This window comes from Ciconia boyciana, chromosome 14 (genome assembly GCF_034638445.1).
Source record: "Ciconia boyciana chromosome 14, ASM3463844v1, whole genome shotgun sequence".
Classification (NCBI taxonomy): Eukaryota; Metazoa; Chordata; class Aves; order Ciconiiformes; family Ciconiidae; genus Ciconia; species Ciconia boyciana.
Genome location: NC_132947.1, coordinates 14,792,866 through 14,809,856, shown reverse-complemented (window position 1 = coordinate 14,809,856; position 16,991 = coordinate 14,792,866). Strand labels below are relative to the sequence as shown.

At 56.1% G+C, this 16,991-nt stretch overlaps 2 protein-coding genes across 3 annotated transcripts in view; one reads left to right on the top strand and one right to left on the bottom strand.

Moving 5' to 3' along the window:
- TRPC4AP (transient receptor potential cation channel subfamily C member 4 associated protein) overlaps positions 1-3,150 on the top strand; it is a 39,520-nt gene extending 36,370 nt beyond the window's left edge. For both annotated transcript variants that reach the window (XM_072878940.1, XM_072878941.1), the window contains one exon: positions 338-3,150. In XM_072878940.1, coding sequence (XP_072735041.1) covers positions 338-475 — 138 coding nt within the window. In that variant the 3' untranslated portion in view covers positions 476-3,150. The remainder of the gene's footprint in view (positions 1-337) is intronic.
- The window catches only part of MYH7B (myosin heavy chain 7B), a 29,872-nt gene continuing 15,523 nt past the window's right edge, over positions 2,643-16,991 (bottom strand). The window contains exons 19-42 of the mRNA XM_072879534.1: positions 15,671-15,758; positions 15,111-15,228; positions 14,361-14,484; positions 13,740-13,876; positions 13,045-13,300; positions 12,218-12,460; positions 11,643-11,819; positions 11,150-11,295; positions 10,457-10,547; positions 9,438-9,827; positions 8,873-8,999; positions 8,272-8,390; positions 7,847-8,043; positions 7,297-7,646; positions 6,728-6,852; positions 6,316-6,431; positions 5,998-6,190; positions 5,703-5,906; positions 5,454-5,579; positions 5,114-5,284; positions 4,696-4,800; positions 4,222-4,317; positions 3,912-4,049; positions 2,643-2,702 (exon numbers count right to left, since the gene is read on the bottom strand). Coding sequence (XP_072735635.1) covers positions 2,643-2,702; positions 3,912-4,049; positions 4,222-4,317; positions 4,696-4,800; positions 5,114-5,284; positions 5,454-5,579; positions 5,703-5,906; positions 5,998-6,190; positions 6,316-6,431; positions 6,728-6,852; positions 7,297-7,646; positions 7,847-8,043; positions 8,272-8,390; positions 8,873-8,999; positions 9,438-9,827; positions 10,457-10,547; positions 11,150-11,295; positions 11,643-11,819; positions 12,218-12,460; positions 13,045-13,300; positions 13,740-13,876; positions 14,361-14,484; positions 15,111-15,228; positions 15,671-15,758 — 3,897 coding nt within the window. The remainder of the gene's footprint in view (positions 2,703-3,911; positions 4,050-4,221; positions 4,318-4,695; positions 4,801-5,113; positions 5,285-5,453; positions 5,580-5,702; positions 5,907-5,997; positions 6,191-6,315; positions 6,432-6,727; positions 6,853-7,296; positions 7,647-7,846; positions 8,044-8,271; positions 8,391-8,872; positions 9,000-9,437; positions 9,828-10,456; positions 10,548-11,149; positions 11,296-11,642; positions 11,820-12,217; positions 12,461-13,044; positions 13,301-13,739; positions 13,877-14,360; positions 14,485-15,110; positions 15,229-15,670; positions 15,759-16,991) is intronic.

Genomic DNA, 16,991 nt, shown 5'->3' with positions numbered 1-16,991 from the left:
TGCTGGCCCACGCAGGCTTGCTGGAGTGGTGGTCACCCTGTGCTGCTCTTAGCAGGGCTATAGTTGCCACAGGTGCTGGGAGTCCCTGCCTGTAGCTGGATAGTGGGAGGCTGGTTGTAGCAGGTGTAGTTGGCTCAGCCTCTGCCCCTTCTGCTCCACGCCCCAGGGAGGATGGGCTGAATGGTGAATCAGAGGGGTGAAACTGTGTGGCTGGGGAGCTCGGGCTGAATAGGAAGGGATTTTTGGTTCTGTCTGCTGAATGCCTTTGGGATGTGTCTTCTGCTGCATGTTGGTGCCGGGGGACCATGCTAACCAGCCTCTTCGTCTCTTCCCACAGAGCTCATGTATTAGTTTTACCTACTGGAAAGAGACTGTATCTATACTGCTCAGTCCAGACCGGACATCCCCCTGTGCCATAGTTAGCTACATCGACGAGGCATATATGGACATTGACAGAGACTTTTCTGAGGAGTAATTCTTCACTCTGGCTTCTGATGGACAGCGCTTGGAGGGTACCTCGCAGCCCGTGGATTTTCAGGGATACGCTGTGTAGTGTGTGTGTGCGTGTGCGGCTTGGAACCGTGGAGCGTTACTGCATTGTCAAAACCCCAGCCCCCTCCCCATCTCTGATCTCTAACGGATGAGACTTTGAAAGCTCTCTGGGCAACACATTCAGGGATGTATCTTCCAGTTGTTCTGGGATAAAAATATTCACCCACAAAAACCAGCCTCTTTATTATTTTTTTTTTCCTCTCTCCCAGTCCAACGTGGCTGGTCAGAGATTTTTTTGCTGACGGATGAGGATACTCTGTATGTGCCAATTTAGTTGTGGCTGTCTTTCATGGCTACCAGAATTAGCAAGTCAAAAAGCACAGAAATCGCCCTCCAAATGTGAGGTCCAAGGAGCCAGTCTGACTGGGACCCCGACACACCAGCCACGTGCAGAGCCACCACGAGGACTCCCTTCAGGTGTAACTCTTCTGTTGGGGTTTGGAATCAGGGGTTTAGGGTTGGTTAGAGTGTGAGTGTGTGTGTGTGTGTGTGTGTGCTTTTAATTCCTGAGAGCCCTAGCTCCAGTCATGTCTTTACCATCTACTTTTGGATCATTTGGTACTAAATCTGTCTGTGTGTTAGGAGAGAACCTCTGCTCCTGCTGTCTTTCCTGCAGATCCTTCCCATCTGAAGGCATTTTACAGTGCTGCGGAGAACAGAGACATTTCAGCAGTGGTGGAATTGCAACAGGGGTTGGCTTTTTCACGGAGCACTAGCATTAAAATGTACTAATTTTTTAAACTTGCGGCTTGTCCCTTCTTGGGTAACTAATCTGGTTTTAAAATCCTTTTCAGGACCATTGCTCTTGATGCTAACCTGCTATGCCTGGAAGTCTTAGGTCAGTCTCTGCTTTCAGTCCTTAATATCAACACACACATTAATCTTGAAGTGCAATATTTACTGGAGATGTCAGTTTTCCTGGATCTGTTTTAATCAGAATGTGTTAAATGCTGGGAATAAACACTCCTGGTTGAAAGGAACTTTGTAGGATATGTTGGGAAAGGGGAAATCAGGTTTTGGCAGTCCTGATTGCCAGACCTCCACATGCCCTGCCTGCTCACCAACTTGTGTTGCTTGTGTTGCTCCAAGACAGTCAGATTTCCAGGAATGAAATACAGTGTGAAGTCCTGAGCCATTGCATTTAAGTCAAAAAACGTGTCTTGCAGCTCCAGCTAAAAGAAACCTGTCTTCTTTGAAACGTGCATCTGAATTTTTTAAAATTTTATTAACTTATTTGATGAGATGATGTGACTTCAGCTCTGTCCAGGCTCTAGAGAGGGACCGGTGGTGAGGACGTCCCAGAGCTGTAGCATTTTGTCTCTAATCTTTGCCAGCAGAATGAAACCCACTCTGAGGATCCCTGTGCTGGGCCCTGGATGAGTGGACAAGGCTTCCAGCCCCAGGTGCAGGACTTGCTCTCTAAAAGTCACCCTTCTCCTCTCGCTTATCTCACACTTCAGTGTCCTGCTATGGACTTGCAGTCAGTACTTTGCTTGCAGGGTGGTCAGAGCTGCTGAGCTTGTGCATCAACCTGGAGCCTTGCAGGAGCTCCTGGGGATCCTGCTGTGTCCCTCCCTGGGGGGCTGAATCCCCATGGCAGGCTCTGCCCCGCTCCAGTGAGGTTACCCGCGTCGCACCCCTTGTGTCGGGGAGCTCCTCGCTACGGCAGCTGCAACTCTCTGTTCTTCATCAGGTCACCCCCACCCTGCCCCCTCCCTCCCCTGAGCTAATTTCTTTCTCATCTGTGCTTTTTTTGTTCTTGGGTATTTGTGTTTTTGGTGTATCTTTGCTTCTTCTTAACTGTAATAGATGTACACTTAAAATAAATGCTTCAAATTAAAAGGCTTTTAAGTTAAGGGATGCCTTTTCCATAGTCTAGTTAATTGGTGCATCCAATGATTGCTGCTATAAACCTGCAGAGTCTCATTTACATCTCTGTATTTATGTAACGTACAGTTAGGGGCCAAGCTGCGTCTGTCCTTGGCTATCGGCCTGCGTGAGGCTGAGCTGAAATCATGCCAGCCTGCCTTCTGGCTTGTGGATCCCTCCTCCCCAGCCTGGGAGCAGAGTAACTTTTGGGACCTTGCTTGCTAGAGGCAGCTTGGTTTTGCTTTTGCCTTCAGGCTGACGCAGGAGGCCGAGTTGGCTGTCTGCAGAGAAGGGCACAGGAAAGAAACCCACAGCAGCTCCTCCAACCAAGGAGCGCGCTGGTCTCCAGGGGAAAGGCTCTGCCTGCAGCGGGCAGGGGGATGGAGCGTGCAGGAGGGTCACAGGCAAATTTTAACTGGGGGCCATGTTCCTGTGGGCTCATCTGTCCAGGCTGGATGCCTCAAGAATCTCATTTTGAGGGGGACCAGACAGCTCTGTCCTTCATCCTTGTTTTGTCTTATTTATGGAGAGCATGGGGGGGGTGTCCTACGTGGTGCCGGGGAGAGCTCGCTGGCTTCAGCGAGGTTGCAGCAGGCTGCGTGCTGGGGCAGGGGGGAGATGGGACCCCTGTCACTAACAAATACTTCTGGAAGTCTGCACTATCCCCATGGATTGCTGAGGTTTTTGCTGCCCAGATTAATGCCAATTTACTAACTGCAAATAAACGTATTAAATGGAAACTATTAAAGAAATCTATTTTAAAGAAATGAGTGGAGATGTCTTTCTTTGCAGTCCCTTTGCCAAAGGCATAACAACCCTCCCTCTGCCCTGCAGGACTGTAGTTTGGATTTTTTTATGTTCTCCCCAGGAGTAACAGTTTTGGTGAGGTCTGTTCTGCCCTCCACCCCTCAGCTCTGGTCCCCTGCAGCTGAGAGCAGGCTGAAGTGTTTTGGTGGGAAGGCACGAGGAAAGGGCTCTTTTCCCAAAACCCGCCTGGAGCAAGCCAGGGCCGTGGAGCACAGAGAGGGGAGGCCTGTGCCCCTCTCCTGCCCCTGCCTGGCTGTGAATGATGTCCCCAAAGACCCTGGCTTGCCCGCACAGCTCCAGCAGCAGAGCCCAAGGCCTTGGCTGGCCCGTGACAGACACAACAGAGCAAGTCCTGGCAGATCTATGTTTATTCACATGGTGCAAAGGTGGCAGTGACTGTTGCAGCCGTTTGCCTCCAACCTACAGCAGGCAGAACAGGGGACAGGGCAGGCAGCTGGGCTCCTACTACTCGTGCTGGCAAAAAAACCAAAAGGGCTTTGGTGAGAGCCTGGGCCCGGGGCTGGGAGCGCTCTGCCACACTTCAGGTCCTGGCAGGTGAGGATGGCAGTGCCACAGCCGTGCTCGGCAGGATGCGGCCATGGGCTGTGCAGCCGCTCCTCTGGCTCCAGGGATGGCAGGAGCCCCTGCCCTGCCTCCCCCTCCGCACGGCTGGGCGGGCTTACCTTGGAGGTGATGACCTCCCTGGTGCGGGCGCGCAGCTTGTTGACCTGCGTCTCAGCGATGTCGGCGCGCTCCTCTGCGTCGTCCAGCTCGTGCTGCACCTTGCGGTACTTCACCAGGTTGGAGTTGGCCTGCTGCTCCTGGACGGGGTGAGGGGAGAGGTGGGTGTGTGGGGCACAGCCAGAACACCAGGCTGCAAGCTCCCCACATCGACCTCATGGCCCCTTTCTCTTGCAGCCATCCTGGGCGGCCCCGGGGAAGGGCAGCACTGTCCTCTGCCCCAGGAGAGCAGCGGTGGGGACGGGCACTTACCGCCTCCTCAAACTGGCGCTTGTAGCTCTTGACCTTGCTCTGCAGCTTGTCGATCAGGTCCTGCATCCGTGTCAGGTTCTTCCGGTCTTCCTCAGCCTGCAAGTGCCCCAGCTCTGTTAGGAGGACCCCAGAAGACCCTCCCTAGTCAGGGTCTGGCTGCCCCCATACCTTTATCCAGGAGTCCCAGTGGTGCCATGGCCCTTCTCGCACACAGAGAGCACCAACCCATCCCTCCCCCTTGTGTCCCAGCACCCAGCTCAGGAGGTGCTGGCAAACGGGCGGAAGAACAGAGCAGGGAGTGGATGTTGGGACAGGGAGAAGCCTGTCCCACCCTTGTCAGTCCCTGCACAGAGCCCAGAACAAGCCCAGGCTGGGCTGGGCTTGGGGGGAGTTATTGGATAACGCAAGAGGCTGAGCACAGGGAGAGCTGGGCCGAGTCCTGCTAGGCTGGAGCTGCGACCGGTGCTGCCGTACCTGGTAGCTCAGCTCCTTGATCCTCCGCTCGTACTTGCGAATGCCCTTCTGGGCTTCAGCCATCTTCTTCTGCTCCATATCCAGCTCTCCCTCCAGCTCCCGCACCTGTAGGTGGGTGGAGGCCAGCTCAGCACTCTGCTCCCCAGCACCAGCCCCAGCTGAGGCCAAGCCATTTTCCCAGCTTGGAGAAGCCACAGCAGAGGCTAAGCCACCCCAAGCAAAGGCTGGGAGCCGGGCCCAGGCTCGCAGGTCCTCAGGGCCTGTCCCTCACTGCCCACGGTCCCCCTGTGGCAGAGCCTGGCCCCAGTGGGATGGGGCAGTGCTGGTGCCCTGCAGAGCCTGGAGCCACAGGGGCTGGGGCAGCACCAGGAGCCAGCTCCTGGGGGACACAGCCAGGGGTCTGCCCCTCTCTTCTCACCCTAGCCTCCAGCTTCTGGATCTGCTTCTTGCCCCCCTTGAGAGCAATCTGCTCCGCTTCGTCCAGGCGCATCTGCAGGTCCTTGATGGTCTGCTCCATGTTCTTCTTCATCCGCTCCAGGTGCGCGCTCGTGTCCTGCTCCTTCTTCAGCTCCTCTGCCATCATGGCAGCCTGCAAGGTCAAGAGCACAGAGGCATCACCACAAGACCAAGCAGCCCTGCCAGACACAGGGGCTCAATGGAGAAGTTCTGAGACTCTCCCCTCTCCTCCCACCCACCAGCCCTACCAGTGCTGGGCACCCTTGCTGAACCACACAGCACAGTCCCCACCACGCTCTTACGTCCGTGATAGCCTTCTTCGCCTTCTCCTCAGCGTTGCGGCACTCCTGCACTGCATCCTCCACCTCGCTGCTCAGCTGTGAGATGTCTGTCTCCAGCTTCTTCTTTTGGTTGATCAGGCCCGTGTTCTGTGGACAGAGCAGGTTCAGTGCCACAGGGACCGGCCGTTCACCACGGCAGGTGGCCCCGCTGCCAGACAGGCTCCTGGCTCTCCAGTACTGGCGGAGACGCAGGACTTAGCAGTCCCTCACCTGGGAGTGGAGCAGGTTGACCCTCTCGGTGGCCTCCAGCAGCTCTTGCTCCGCCAGCTTCCTGCTCCTCTCTGCCTGCTCCAGCGCTGCCCGCAGCTCCTCCACCTCTGCCAGCAGCAGGTTATTGCGGCGCTCCAGAGCGGCTGCCTGCTCCTTCAGGTCATCGTTGTGACGCTGAGTGTCATCCAACTCGATTTGCAGGTCCTGCCGAGCAGCACGGGGTCAGTGGGGACAGGAGGGAGTGGGGCTGGCAGCAGGGACAGCACCGAATCTGTCCCATCCACAGCTGCCCAACCTTGATCTGGGCCTGGAGCTGGCGGCCCAGTTTCTGGAACTCGGCGGCCTGGCGGTTGGCATGGCTCAGCTGGATCTCCATCTCGTTCAGGTCTCCCTCCATCTTCTTCCTCAGCCGGACGGCCTCATTCTTGGCCCGGGCCTCTGCATCTAGCGTGGCCTGCATGGAGTCCATGGCGCGCTGGTGGTTGCGCCTGCAGGAAAGAAGATGCATCAGCCCCGTCTTCCTGGGGACACCCAGTCTGGGGCAGCCCTGTCAGGGCCATGGTGCCAGTCCTGCCCCCACAGTGATGGCCCAGCCTGTCCCCTCAGCACACACCTCAGGTTCTCAAATTCCTCGTCCTTCTCTGCCAGCTTCCTGTCCACATCAGCCTTGATCTGGTTCAGCTCCAGCTGGATGCGCAGAGTCTTGCTTTCCTCATGCTCCAGGGCCCCCTAAAGACAGCAGCAGCCATGGAAAGGTGGCCTCTGGGGGGGATCTCCCCAGCCACCCGCCCCAGCCTGGCCTTGACCCAGCCCAGAGCTATGGAGAGCAGGGCAGCTGGAGCCAGCCCAGTGCCTTGCTGTGGTTGCACAACCCCTGTGAGCAGGGTGCCCAGGGGTTGCAGCCCGGCTCAGGACTGTCACCCTACCAGCACAGCTCCAGCAGCACCCAACCAGGGCTGCAGGGTGGGCCAGTGGCTCTTGAGGGCACGGGCTCATGCAAGCATCAGTGGGAAACAAAGACCCACCTCAGCCTCTTCCAGAGCTGCCTGGATATCGCTCTTCTCATTCTCCAGGGCTTTCTTCAGCTTCTCCAGCTCATGGATGGTTTTGCCGCTCAGACTGATCTGATCAGTCAGATCAGCAATTTCCTCTGGTAGGGACGGAAGGGCATTTGGTCAAGAATGAGTCTGTGAGGCCAGCCCTGCACAGGCGACTGGCTGTGCAGGGAGAGGCGTTAAGAACCCATGGAGACCTCCTTGTCCAAGAGCAACACCCCCAAGCCACTGTCATGCCATAGCCATGGCACTCTCAGCAGCAAAACATGCGCCATTTGGAAACAAGAGCCAAGTGACACACACAGCCTTGTCTGCCCAGAGTGCCCCCGGCAAGAGGGCAGGACACACGCTGGCTTCCTGGCTGGGCTGCTGCATCCCTCCAAGGGATAGGCCAGGCTTGGCTGAGCAGCAAGGTCTGCTCCCTGCCCACAAGGGACCCCCGTCTCACCACATGGCTGAGGATAGGGGAGCCAGAGGCTGCCCGTGAGAGCAGGAGTCTGGGCAGAGAGTCCAAGGGGAGAGCTTGAGCCCAGTCCTACCCTGCAGGTTCTTGTTCTCCCTCTTGAGGGTCTCCAGGTTGTCCAGGGACTCCTCATAGGCATTCTTGAGCTTGAAGAGCTCCGTGCTCAGGCTGCGCGACTCCTTCTGCGACGCCTCCAGCTCTGCCTGGGTCTCCTCATACTTCTGCTTCCACTCGGCCAGGATCCTGTCAAAGTTGCGCTGCTTCTTGTCCAGGGCAGCGCAGGCCGAGTTGGCGCGCTCCAGGTCCACCGAGAGGTCCTCGATCTCGGTCTGCAGCCGATGCTTGGTCTTTTCCAGTGAGGAGCATTTGGCGTGGGCAGCCTCCACTGCCTCCTCCGCCTCCTGCAGCCGGATGGCCAGCTTCTTCCTGCCGATGGCAGCAAGGGGTGAGTGCTCCCAGCCCCAGTGTCATCCCACCCCACTGCTCTGAGGAGGGGAGGCCACAGTCTGCCCAAACAGCCTCAGTCTGGGCAGGGGGGTGCAGTCGCACCCTGGGATCTGGGAAAGCCCCATCACTGAACGGAAACTTGTCACCTGCAAGGAACCGACTTCTGCCATGAGACTTACTTGGCTTCCTCCAGCTCCTCCGTCCTCTGGATGGCATCTGTCTCATACTTGGTTCTCCACTGGGCCACTTCTGCATTGGCCTTAGACAAGTTCCTCTGGAGTTCACTCTTGGCCTCCACCTCCTCCTCGTACTGCTCCCGCAGCAGGTCACAGTCGTGCCGGGAGGCTTGCAGGGCATGGGCCAGGGCGTTCTTGCTCTGAGGAAGGGAGAGCTTATGAGAGGAGCAGCTGGCCCCAGGCTCCAGGACACCGGCCATGGCACCGGGACTGGGGGCAGCAGGAAAGAGCTGCCCTTGGGGCTCCTGTGTGCAGGGTATGTCCCACCTCCCCAGTCCAAGACTCTGGGCCACTGCCACTGTGGGACACACGTCCTATTCCCTGAGATCTGTGTCACTCAGAGATCAGCCATGCCCTAGAAGCCTCACCTTGGTCTCTTCCTCCAGCTGCCTCTTGAGTTCCTCGATGTTCTGTGTGAACGAGGTCTTGCCACGGCTCAGCTGGTTGATGAAGGACTCCTTCTCCTCCAGCAGCCGACTAAGCTCGCCTGGGTTCAAACAGAGCCAAACCAGCTACTCTGGGGCCGAAGGGCTGCAATCTGCATTAGCTCGCACCTCCCCAGAGCCTGTGGCCTTCAGCTGCATGGAGTCACTGCCTCCAGCAGTCCCAGCTGTATCCCCACCCAGGCAAACTGGGACCCATGGGCAGAGGTGCAGGCAGCTAGAGGCCAGCTAGGAAACCCCTCCTTCTGATGCCTGAGATGACAGCACATCCCCCAGCAAAACTAGCATCACCACAGAGCTCCTCTTTTTTGCCAAGCTATACGGCACCTCTGCAAGGCCTGGGTGGAGGCACAACACGGACATCCCACTCCCCTCCACTCCAGATGGAGCTCCTGCTATTTTGTTTTTTGTCCATGGGAGAAGGAGGACAGTCTGCCCGGCTGAACCGTAACTCCCTCACTCAGATGCCCCAGTGCAAGACCAGCCCCAGGGCAGCCACATGTCCCTGGCTGCTGCCCCCACCTACCGTTCTCGGTCTGCAGCCTGCCCCGCTGCGTGTTCACGTCGGTCAGTTGTCGCTGCAGCTCGTCCACTTTGGACTTGGCCTCGCTCAGCTGGTCCTCATAGGTGCGGCACAGCTTCTCGGCATTGGCCTGCATGCACCGAGCAAAGCCTGTGTGAGACCCAGCTCTGGCCAGAGAGCACCGTTCTCCCAGAAGGGGCTCAGCGACTGCATCACCCTGGGACCTCGCTGCCCTGCTCAGCTGATCCCAGCTGCACACAAGGCAGAGAGCAGGAGCCTGCCAGAGCTCTCATGTCTCTGCTAAGCTAATAGTGGCTCTCTGCAGTCAGTCTCCCAGGAAATGTCTTCCCAGATCCTCCAGACTTGACTAGGACAAGCAAAGCATCCTGCAAGCACTACCATAGTGACATAGGGACAAGCTATACCTAGTGAAAAAGAGGGACTTGGCCATGGCAAAGAGCTACCTAGGACAACATCCCATGAACATGGCTGTGCTGAACACACTGCAACCAGTTGCACTGATGTTCACAGAAGAGACAAACTTGCCCCATACAGAACCAGTGCCCACCTTGTTCTTGGTGAGGTATTCAATGTTGGATGACAGGTCATCCACCTCCATCTTCATCTCACTCTTCTCCTTCTCCAGCTTCTGCTTGACGCGCTGCAGGTTGTCAATCTGCTCGCTCAGCTCCGCCACGCTGTCTGCGTGCTTCTTCCGCAGGGCGGCCGCCGTGGACTCGTGCTGCAGGGTTGCCTCCTCCAGGTCCCGCCGCAGCTTCAGGAATTCTGCTTCCCGCTTCTTGTTCATCTCCAGCTGTGTGGCCGTTGCCCCACCAGCCTCCTCCAGCCGCTCGCTCAGCTCCTCCAGCTCCCGTGACACTTCTGCCCGCTGCTTCTCCACCTTGGCTCTGGCAGCACGCTCAGCCTCCAGCTCCTCCTCCAGCTCCTCAATGCGGGCCTGGCAGAAACAGAGTAAGGCAGATGCTCCAAGCACCAGGTGAGGCTCCAGCATCTTTGCTCTCCACAGTGGAGCAAGGTGTCTCCTCTGATGCTAGGGAGCAACAAGCTACCAGTCTGGAGCAAATGCTTGGGCTGTTTTGAGATTCTCAGAGGCAGGCATGCCTGGTGCTCCTTGGTAGCGTGTTTTGCAGAGCTCCTGCTCTCCTCTGTACCCTGCCATCAGGATCCAGCCTGATTGATACTAGCTTCTTTTCAGTGGGAACCTCCATGCAAACAGCCTGAATCTGGGGGCCTGTCTCTTATAGGAAGAAGCCCAACATACTAGATTTGGATCTTCAGAGTTTGGGCACTGGATTTAAGGTTTTAGTCTGGACAGAGAACTACATCCTAGAAGTTGTTCCTCATGCTGGTGCTAGCATTCACCTCAATAGTTCATTCTTTAATTTTCAGTCCACCCCACTTCAGCAGAGGGCTTTGCTTCTGCTAACAACGCCAGCTTTTTTCATCACTCTTCAGCCAAGGAGATGCCCCTGTGCTCAGAGAGGGACTGGCCCATGCAGATTCCCCAGCACATTACATCTGATGGAAATTTAGGACTCCTGGGCTGTGAGAACAGTTCCACCATACCTGGAGCTCCTTGATCTTCTTCTGCAGCTGGGCCTCAGTCACTTGCCCATCTTCAATCCTTGAATTCAGCTGACTCATTTCAAAGTCTTTCCTGTACAGGAAGAAGGCAGAGCCTCTGGTTAGACAAACACTGTCCTGCCCTTGGCTGCCTTGGCAGATGCTCTGGCTCCTGAAGCCGGAGGAAGATTGTTCCCTGCACTGTAACACCCAGGTCGAGAGGACAAACCAACCCACACAGGAAAAGGACTGCAGGGGTAAGAAGCAGCACATGGACTGCTCTGAGGGAGGGCTGGAGTGGCCAACCTGGCTCTGAGGTTTTCCCTGTGAGGTCCCTAGGTGTTGTTCTCCAGTTCCCCAACGAGAATGGGACATGAGTGATGAAGTCTTTACTTGTAGCTGAGGTCCCAGCTCTGCATTAGGATCCTGCCAGGCAAGTCTCCCCTCTCCAACCCCATGTACAGAGGAAGGTCCATAGCGCCCTGATCTATTAGCCTGTGCAGCTGACAAGCTTCTCAGCATCTCTGCATAGTGCCCAGGAAAACTAAGCCCTCATTTTGCCTGGACTGATCACACCACCAGTACTCAAAGCCACATCCCAGCAGGCCTTGCAGAGGCCACACATCCACTTGATTTAGAGGCGGGCACTGGCCTGGCAGAGTAAGCACACAGCCCAGGCACATATCACACACTCACTTTTTGAGTTTCTCCTCCAGCTGCTGTTTGTCATTCTCCAGATCCATTACAGACTCTTGTGTCAACTTCAGGTCTCCTTCAAGCTTCCTCTTTGCTCTTTCCAGGTCCATGCGGATTTTCTTTTCTTGTTCAAGAGAGCTTTCCAGCTGGAGAATGAAGGGAGACAGGATAGGGATGGAAAGGACCCTCTGTAGCCCCAACCTTCCCCATGTCCATTGCTGTGGGAACTTCACTCAGCCCCAAGATCCAGAGCTATTTCCTAGTTGGTCTCCAGTCCCATTCCCTCAGCCCAGGACTGCTCTCCATGGGGTACTCTGGGCCTTCTCTTGGTTCAGGGGCAGTTTGTCAATGGGGTTATTCATCAACTGGCCATATTAAATGGGGATCTGATAACAATGTCACCCTCCAGATCCCACTCAGAGACAGCCTTTGCGCTCTCCTGGAGGTGTGACTGAAACCTCTCTCACTTCACTGTCACTGGCCTATGACTCACATCATCCACTTGCTGCTCCAGTTTGACCTTGGCTTTGGTCAGTGTGTTGACCTTGTCTTCCTCAGCCTGCAGGTCATCCAGGGCCTGCTGATGGGCCTCTTGCAGTGCTTTCTTCTCTTTCGTCAGCTTGGCAATGATCTCATCCAGAGCAGCCATCTCTTCAATCAGGTTTTTAACCTAGATCAGTGAGGTCAAAAATTGAGTGCATCTTCTCAGATAGAGGGGATGCAAAGCTAATACGGCAGCCTGACCCGTGAAAGGCAGGAGTCCATGATCAACAGCAGCTTGGCACCACAGCAGCAGCCAGCCCCTCTCCCCTTGGCCAGGCTGGTTCCACCAGGTGGTTTGTCAATGCCCCAAATCACTTGCCATTGCACAGAACCGTTTGCCCATACCACTCCTATGCAATAAGGCAGGACACCAGAGGGTTTTGCCCTCTCCCACACCTCTTTGCACTCTGCCCTGCCCCAGCTCCCACACACCAGCAGCCTTGTCTCTGATGTTTCTCTTCGGTGCCCCCACAAGCACTGAGGGCCCAGGGCAATGAGGCTATACTCTGCAGGAGGGTCAGTTACCTTGTTCTCCGTGGCATGCTTCTCCTTCTCCACCTTGGCCAGCGTGATCTCTAGGTCATCGATGTCTTTCTTCAGCTCTGCACACTCATCCTCCAGCTTGCGTTTCTTGGCAGTGAGGTCTGAGTTCAACTCCTCCTCATCCTCCAGACGCTCTGTCAGCTCCTTCACCTTGGCCTCCAGCTGGATCTTGGACTTGATCAGCAGGTCGCAGCGTTCCTCTGCATCTGCCAGGTTGTCTTGCTCCTGGGACAGGCACAGGACAGCCAGTGCTCATCCACTGCCCCAAGAGCATGCCAGCAGGCTCTCAGCCATGCTATCCTGGCCCAGAGCTAAAGCTCTCCTTGTGGAAGGGGCAGAGCAAGCCCGAGGTGCTCAGGCATACAAAAAAAGACAGCTCCAGTCACCGCCCATTTTCAAGGTCCATAGGACAACCACTAACACTAACCAGGGCCAAAGAGCTAACAGCAGCTAACAATCTTTCCAGAGGAAGGAAACACTGGACTGACACTTCCTGGCACAGAAACGGCACAGATTAGCCACAGTTTGGCAAGCAAACATTGCCATCCCTCCCACCCCCTTGTGAGGAGATCACCCTTTCCAGAGCCAGGGGAGCAAGAATCCCCACGGCAGCCCTGAGATAGCAAGTCGGTGACGTTGCTTCAGGTTTGCACCGAGTCTAACATTGCATTTCAAACAGATTGTGGCAATGAGGGGGTCTCAGAACTGCAAGAGGCTGAAGGAGGGATCTAGCACGCTCTGCTCCTTCCACGGAAACCCATGGACCCTGCGCTATCTTTACACTTCCAGAGAGAGGGTGAGGCACTCACTGCCTGCAGCTGGAGAGCCAGGTCATTCTTCTCCTGGATCATGGAGACCTGCTTCTCTTCCAGCTCCTTCCTCTTAGCCTCAGACTTCTCCAGAGCTTCCTTCAGCTTCTGGAACTCCTCCTTCAGGGTGGACATTTCCTTCTCAGTCTGAGCAGACTTAAGCAAAGGCTTGATCTTGAAGAACAGCTTCATCCAGGACCAGTTCTTGACAGCATTGAAGGCCCGGATGTTCCACTGGATGGTATAGAGGGCTTCCCTGGAGGGATACAAGCACAGCATCATCATGGGTGTAGATTCCCCACATCCCATCCTCACTGCAGCAAAGACCTGGCTTTTGCAGGCCTTGACATGGCTCCACCAGCTGGACAAATGGCAGTATGTTGAATGAATGGCACATTGTCTGCACACTGTGATGGCCCTAGTGGGATGGGTGGTGTGGCCTGGCTTTCAGGCCCCTTCACTCTGCTTCCCTCTGAATCTTCCAGTGGAAACCAAAGGCTCCCCCCACCTAGATACACTGACCCTCCCTACCAGGCCCATGCCAGAGCTCTTACAGGTCTGTCCCCATCCCTTCAGGACAGGGCCATACTCAACCGCTGCCAGCCATAGGCAAGCCCCACAGGTCAAACCCACTGAAATGTGCAGAAGGAACAAGGAGATACACAAAGCTCTGCCTCTTCCCCCCCCAGCTCTACCTCCTGCTGAGCATCTTCTGATACTCAATGCGCATGAGGTGCCCGCGGATTCTGGCCTGCAGCATGGTCAGGATCTTGGCCAGACGCTCATCTCGCATCTCTTCCAGCAAGCCCAGCAAACCAGCCTTGAAAAACACCTGCAGGCAAGAGAGAGAACAGTCAATAGCAGAGAGGACAGAGGGCTCAGGGGTAACATAACCTGTCAGGCAGACCTGGGCTATGTGTGGCCCAAAGCAGGGATACACAGAGCAGTAAGGCCTACACACTGCTGGTTTAGATGCCTTCCCTGCACAGGCGAACACCCACACAAGGCACAGGCACAGCTGTGCGCCAGATCTCCCTGCCCTGAGCACATCACATTCCCCAGCAGGAACTAGCTGCTGTGTTGGGTGGTATGAGGTCAGGCAGCAGTGACCTTCTTCTCAGACCTGTTTCTTCCCAGCCTGCATCTTCCTCTGCCCTCCTCAATCCCTCCAAGGGCCACACGCAACCTGCAGAGCGCAGGGCTTCAGCAGGGCTGTGGCCAGGCAGACAGCCAGCTGGGCATGGAAAGCAAACTGGGATTGCAGAGAGGCAGGAGGGGCAATGTCTCCCTCCCAAGAACCAGCTGCCTGGTCTCACCTTGGTATGACCAAACTTGTACTGTGAGTGGTCCAGTTCCAGGGAGCTCAGCAGCTTCTCTGTGGCCTTTCTGCTGTCCACAAACTTGTCATCTGGAATGGCTGCTGGATTCAGGATACGGTAGCTGCAGGGACAAAGCAGAGGGAGGACATGCAAGAGAACCCCAGCACAGAGTTGATGGCTCCATCATCATCCCTCTAGCCCAGTCATGCCAGTTGTCCCCAGAAGCATGTCGCTGCAGCACAGGCTGGAGCCATGTATGAAGCAGGAGCTCCAGGGTGCAGTATGGGCTCTTCTGCAGAGCAGACACCAGGGAACCCTGCCAGATCTTAGTCCCTGAACACAAGGAAGACTGTGCAGGAGGAGGCCACTGGCCTCACCATGCCTGGTCAGGCCCAGGCCAAGCAGAGTGGATGGGGCCAGCTGGAGAATAGTAAGGATCCCAAGGGCAGAGAGAAATCTGAACCAGGATCAGAGGACCTGAGTCTTGCCACCATCCACGTGCACCAGCCTTGCATTCACCATCTCAAACATCACCAGCCCTGCTGTCTCATCACGTCTGGCACCAAACTATCCACGTCTGGCACCACAGAGCCAGCAGCAGAGCTATCCCAAACTGTACATGCACTGGGTGTATTGTGGTGGTTCAGACCAGGCCTGCACAAGCTGGGGAGCAGGTCAGAGCCAGGACAAGACTGTCTCTGCTCAGAACATGTGTGGGTTGCTGGGCAAGGAAGAAGAGGGAGTTACCGCTGCTTGAAGTCTGCATAGAGGATCCTGTTGGGGAATCCCTTACGGCAGATGCGGATACCTTCAAGGACACCATTACACCGCAGCTGGTGCAGCACCAGGAAGGCATCCATGGCTCCTATGGGTGAGAACAAAGACAGCTCAGCCCAAGAGGACAGGGGAGATGGAGCTGCAGCATGGGCCTGAACTCTGGAAACAGCCCATGGTTTTGAACATGGGTGTTAACCTGTCCTATAGGCCTAATCTGAGCACCAGTGCTGCAGCCTGGGCCTTGGATAGCGGAAGTCAGCCTGAAAGACTCATCCGTGCCTGCCAAGTGTAAGGCAGCCCAACCATCAATGCTTCCAAAATGGGAGCCTGGCAAAACTCATCCTCCCCAGTAGAGGAGAGTGGCATGGGTCATAGGGGTTTCCACACTGAGATGGGGCCACGTCGCAGTGGCAGCAGAACTGCTGCAAGAAACGGGTTGGGGGGAAGGTGGGTGCAAGAGTCCCTGCCAGCTCCCATATGTGGATGTCACCCAAGGGAACTGCCAGGGTGCTGTCTCAGTCCGTGCATACCTGGGGTCTTTGTCTCATTGGGGATGATGCAGCGGACAAAGTGGGGCTGAGTGGAGCGCAGGTTGGTCATCAGCTTGTTGAGATTCTCCTGTAGGGCAGACACAGGGGATGAGGCATGAGGTGACAGCTCTGCTCCCCTGTAACACTTCTCTCCAGCCCCTTCCCCCCACAGGCAGGGAGAGAGCAGACGCTGAGAGCCCCTTACCACTCTTCACGGAAAGGGGGAATTTCCTCCTGCTTGGCTGCTCTCTGCTATCCTGCCAACGGGACATCCCCAGCCCCACAGCAGGATCACTGCTTTCTGCCGGGGTGGGAGCAATGGCAGAGGGGACTGGGCTGGCAGACATGCCAAATGGCACCTGCAGGTTCTGCTATGCCAGAGAGGAGCCAGATGCTTCCCAGGTATTTGCAGGTAAAGTTTTGCTGCAGGGGAGAGCCAGGAACACAGGACTGAGCATGTTCCTGGTATACAGCTCTGCTGGTGCCCATCAGCCCTGAGCTCAGCACCCTGCAAATCTAGTGCTGGCATCCGCATTAGCTGCAGTCCTCATCTCACCAGGTTTTCCCTGCACCTCCACAGTGCTGCCCACACCCTTCGGCCATGACAGAGGGCCCTGCTGATCCAGCCTGGGCCTCCTTTTCTCTCCAAGGCAGGGCTCAAGCCAAGACATGGCCCTGCCGTTTCTTGTGGGAAAGGCATCTGCACCCTCGATCTTTCCAGGCTGCCTTCCCCTGCTCTTACAGGCTCAGCCTGTCCAGGATCAGCTCGGGGAAGGGAACGCCTTCCCACGGCTCCACGTCATCATGGGGCAACTTCTTGCCGCAGACACCTTTCCCCAAGGGCTGTGACTTGTCCAGGAGGAAGAAAGTCACACATCTCCCTGAACGGGGACTCTGACACAAGCGCTGCCCTCTTTGAGCACCCTGTCACCACAAGACTGTCATGGCAGGACACAGCTTTGGGCTCACACACCCCTCCGTGCTGTTTTCCAGTTGCTTAAGCTTTGGGGTGGACAAATAACTCCTGTGGTGAGCATGGGAACGGGGGGGTGTGTTATCCTGAGCTGTAAAATAGCTCAGGTCACCTCCCTGGACAGGACAGCAGAGAGCTGCCTGCTCAGAGACCTGTAAGATCCTCCTCCATTTTCTTCTGCCCAAAGGCTGTCCTTCCCGCCGACAAGAATGAGGAGAGAAGTAGCACAGACTTAAAGTGATGTTCATGTAATACATTATCTAAACATCACTACAAGTCTTAACTGCCGCTCTCTCAAAGGTGAAGGAGCTGCCGGGCAGCGCAAGCACCACGTGGGCAGAGGCAGCA